Source organism: Acanthisitta chloris, unplaced genomic scaffold, assembly GCF_000695815.1.
Source record: "Acanthisitta chloris isolate BGI_N310 unplaced genomic scaffold, ASM69581v1 scaffold21135, whole genome shotgun sequence".
In the NCBI taxonomy this organism is placed as follows: Eukaryota; Metazoa; Chordata; class Aves; order Passeriformes; family Acanthisittidae; genus Acanthisitta; species Acanthisitta chloris.
Window position 1 is genome coordinate 3,929 of NW_008674510.1, and position 3,496 is coordinate 7,424.

A 3,496-nucleotide genomic window follows, 5' to 3' on the forward strand; every position below is an offset into this window, starting at 1 on the left:
AGCTCAGCAGGAGCTTACTCGGACCCTTTCCTTGGTCATTCGTATCCTGTTCAGCCTCAACTCCCACTCCTGCTTTGGCCTCATGGTCTCCAGCGTGGGTGGTGCAGACCTGTAAGCACAGCTAAACTTTCCCACTTGCAACTGTGCTCTCACTGGCAGAAAAGTGGGAGCAAGTAACCCCACACACCCTCCTGTCTTCCCCCCCTCAGCTGGGTGGGAAGGGCTCACCCCCAGGAGAGGAACCCCTGGGAACAAGGGGAGGAAGGAGGGGGGAGCCCGTGGTGCTACCAGAGTGTGACTGATCTGGTGGACACACACAGACACCACAGTCCATGGCACAGGCTCAGCAGATGAACAGTAACAGGGATAAGCACAGCCCCACATGCCCTTGTTGTGTGACATCCCTGAATCACACTGTTTCAAAAAGAAAGCCACAGGAAACCCTGAACTATTCCAGCCCAACCTCCAGGAAAAGCAGAGGAAGAGGAGATGGGACACCTGAGTTCCCCTCCCTGCTACTTCTGACACTGCAAGGACTTACTTGAGGTAGGTGAGGTGTAGCTCTGCTTCTTTCTCTGCTTCTTCTAGTTTCAACACCAGCAGCTCCTTCCTGCTCTCCAGGGACAGGATCTGGTGGAGAGAGGCCCCACATGAGGAGCAGTTTCTCTACTCCCTCATTTCTTGCAGCCAGACCAGGCACTGGGCACCACTCCCCACTAACATTTACTGCACTGGTACTTGTTTATCCCTTCTCTTGTCCCACAAAATGAGACTTGACCTCATCCTCAACTGCTCCTAATTTGACCAAACCATTCACTAACCAAGAAGTCACTACTCACCTCTGCTTTCCAGGCCCGTTCTGTCTCCTCGAGGATGTTCCTGTTGATTTCATTGTGCTGGTTCTTCAGCTTGTCCAGCTCCATCTCCCACAGTTGCCTGCACACAGGACACAAGGAGTCTCCTTAGGCTGAGGCACTGGAATGGTGCAGAGCAGGAGGGCTGACAGACTTCCACAAAGAGATCAAATCTGAGCATTCTGGATGGGGTGAGCCCTGGAAGACCAGCAGCTTCCAGATCATGACACCAGCCACAGCTCCCTGGGCTGCATGAGTCACTGTCCCAGGAGAGAGCTGATCCAGAGCACACAAACAAGCAGTGTGCAAACACCCTGGGTGAAATGAGGAGAGGGGAATTCTCCTCAGCACCAGGAAAGGGTGCCCAGCTCTGAAACAGCTGAGCCTGCCAGAGTATCGGGGTGGCTGTGAGGGACAGGGAAGTTGGTCTGTGAAGCTGAGATTCAGAGGTAGCAGTTACAAACTGAGTCAATCCACCAAGCGCAAACTCTAATCTTAGAGGATCTTTATGTCACAAGTATCCCAGAGTTGCCTGTGACCAGGATCAAATAGGATTAATCCAGAGACCCAGTGCACCAGCATGCTGGAAGAGGAGACAAAACCCTCAGAGCACACAGCTAGCCAGCACTGCTGGATTGTTCTCTCCACCCTATCCCACCAGGAGCATCAGATTCACTCCAAGGGGAAAACAGAGGAAAGAAAAGTGCAATCAGCAGCATTAATCAGGTAACTGATAGAGCCTTACTTCTCATCGGACTGCTCTGCGATCAGAGACGCAATCTTGTTTTCCTTCTCCTCCTGCTCCTTCAGCAACCTGCACCAAACAGGACAGCACAGCTGAGGTCAGGATGGTGCAGGAGTCACCAGGGCCCACATCCAAACCCCACCCTGGCCCTGCCCAGCAGCACAGCACAGGCTGGGGACGGCTCCGCTCGATATGTGTGGGAAAACAGCTGCCAACATCCTCCAGAGCACAAATCCTGCTGTCTCATGACACTGCACAAAGGCTGTGGCACAGAACCAGGCTGGCTGCAGGGAGCTGTGCTGCCCCAACAGCACACGCTCTGCAATGCTCCCTCGGGGGGAAATGGGCTGACTTGGAGCCACTGCTGGAGGAGTTTTACCCCAAAACACCACTGAGCTCTCAGAATACAAATCAGACCTCTATGGCATGACAGAATGGCTCCATAAAAGTGCAAATTCACATAGAGAGACAGTCCTAAACTCATCCATACAGGTCTGTCCTCAGTATTCACTCTCCCAGAGAGTTTAAAGCACTTTGTTCCATCAGGGTTAAGCAAGACCTTCCCCCCCCGCCAAAACAGACACTTTCTTGTCCATATAAATACCTTCTGCCTTTCTCACAGAGCTTCTCGATTTCAGCTTTCAGATCCTGCTCTTTCTGCAGGAATTCCTTCTTTTCTTTCTCCATCTTCTTCTTTGTCTCTTCTCGCTTGATCGTGACATCCTGAATGGCTTTCAGGATCTCCTGGAGGAAAACAAGCAATAGGCCAATACAGAGCAAAATTCCCAAGTGGCTTTTGGTTTTAAATCCGTTATTATTTTAGACTGATTGATCAATGAGATTACAAAGCAAACTCTTTCTTTGTAACAGATCAAGTCCTGGCACATAATGGTCACTGTGAGGACACCCAGGAGACAGACACTGGGCTCTGCAGAAGGAATTCAAAGTTAACTACAGGGCAGCTTCAACACAAACAGGACTTCTCCAAATACCTGGTGGTTCTTCATCTCCTCTTCTCTCCGCTGCTGGAGCTGCTTAAGCTGGACCTGCAGCTGATTCTCCACCTGCCTCTGTTTGTCCAACACCTCCTGGTATCGCTCCTTCAGCAACGCCCGCTCGGACATCATCTTGTCCTGCAGCACAGAGAGAAAGTTAGGGAGAGCCTTCCCCTTTCCCCATGCTAAGGATAGGCAGGGAAGCTCAGCAGTGTGTAAGAGCCCTGGCAAGAACCACAGATAAGTGACTTCCACTTTCACAGCTCAGGTTCTCTGGGTTGGAAAACACAGAGGGATACACTGCCCAAAGCTGCAGCTGGTGCTGCATTTCCTCCTGTAACGAGGACAGTTTAAGGACTCCAAGGGTGGTATTTTGATGGCCTTGGAGGTCTTTTCCAACCTTAATGATTCCATTTTGACAACAAAATAGTGAGAAGAGCAGCTGCACCTCCTTTTCCTGGGAGCAGCAGCATGGGAGGGTGAGCAGCAGAGCCCAGACCTGACTGCAGGGCATCAATACCCACCAAGTTCTTCTCGATATCCTGATCCGTGTTCACATCTGCATCGGCTGCCTTGAAGTCAGTCTGTGAAGGGAGATGGCTGATGTCAGACCCTCAGCAAGGCTGGCCAGAGAGTCACCAACCAGCCCTGGAGAAACACCAGTGCAGGCAGAATGACTTGCCCTGGATTCTGACCAGCTGCTCAACCAACTTCAGTTCATGCTTTCAATTAAACACTGCTCAAAGCAGAGGGCCATGAGCACAGCAGCATTTTACCCTCCAACCTCAATTCTTGCCCTCCCTGAGCACCAATGTTCCCAAACAGCTTTGCAGGGACCTCATCCCACACCCCAAACCCCGACAGCCCCCGGGGACGTGCCCAGAGCCGCGGGAGGATGCCCC

At 51.9% G+C, this 3,496-nt stretch overlaps 1 protein-coding gene across 1 annotated transcript in view; it reads right to left on the bottom strand.

Annotated features, from left to right (window-relative positions):
- The window catches only part of RNF214 (ring finger protein 214), a gene marked incomplete at its 5' end in the record, with an annotated part of 6,543 nt that extends 3,365 nt beyond the window's left edge, over window positions 1–3,178 (bottom strand). Inside the window, 7 exons of the mRNA XM_009075376.1 lie at window positions 19–109; window positions 542–630; window positions 840–936; window positions 1,600–1,668; window positions 2,204–2,343; window positions 2,592–2,732; window positions 3,119–3,178. Coding sequence (XP_009073624.1) covers window positions 19–109; window positions 542–630; window positions 840–936; window positions 1,600–1,668; window positions 2,204–2,343; window positions 2,592–2,732; window positions 3,119–3,178 — 687 coding nt within the window. The remainder of the gene's footprint in view (window positions 1–18; window positions 110–541; window positions 631–839; window positions 937–1,599; window positions 1,669–2,203; window positions 2,344–2,591; window positions 2,733–3,118) is intronic.
- Window positions 3,179–3,496: the final 318 nt, after the last annotated feature.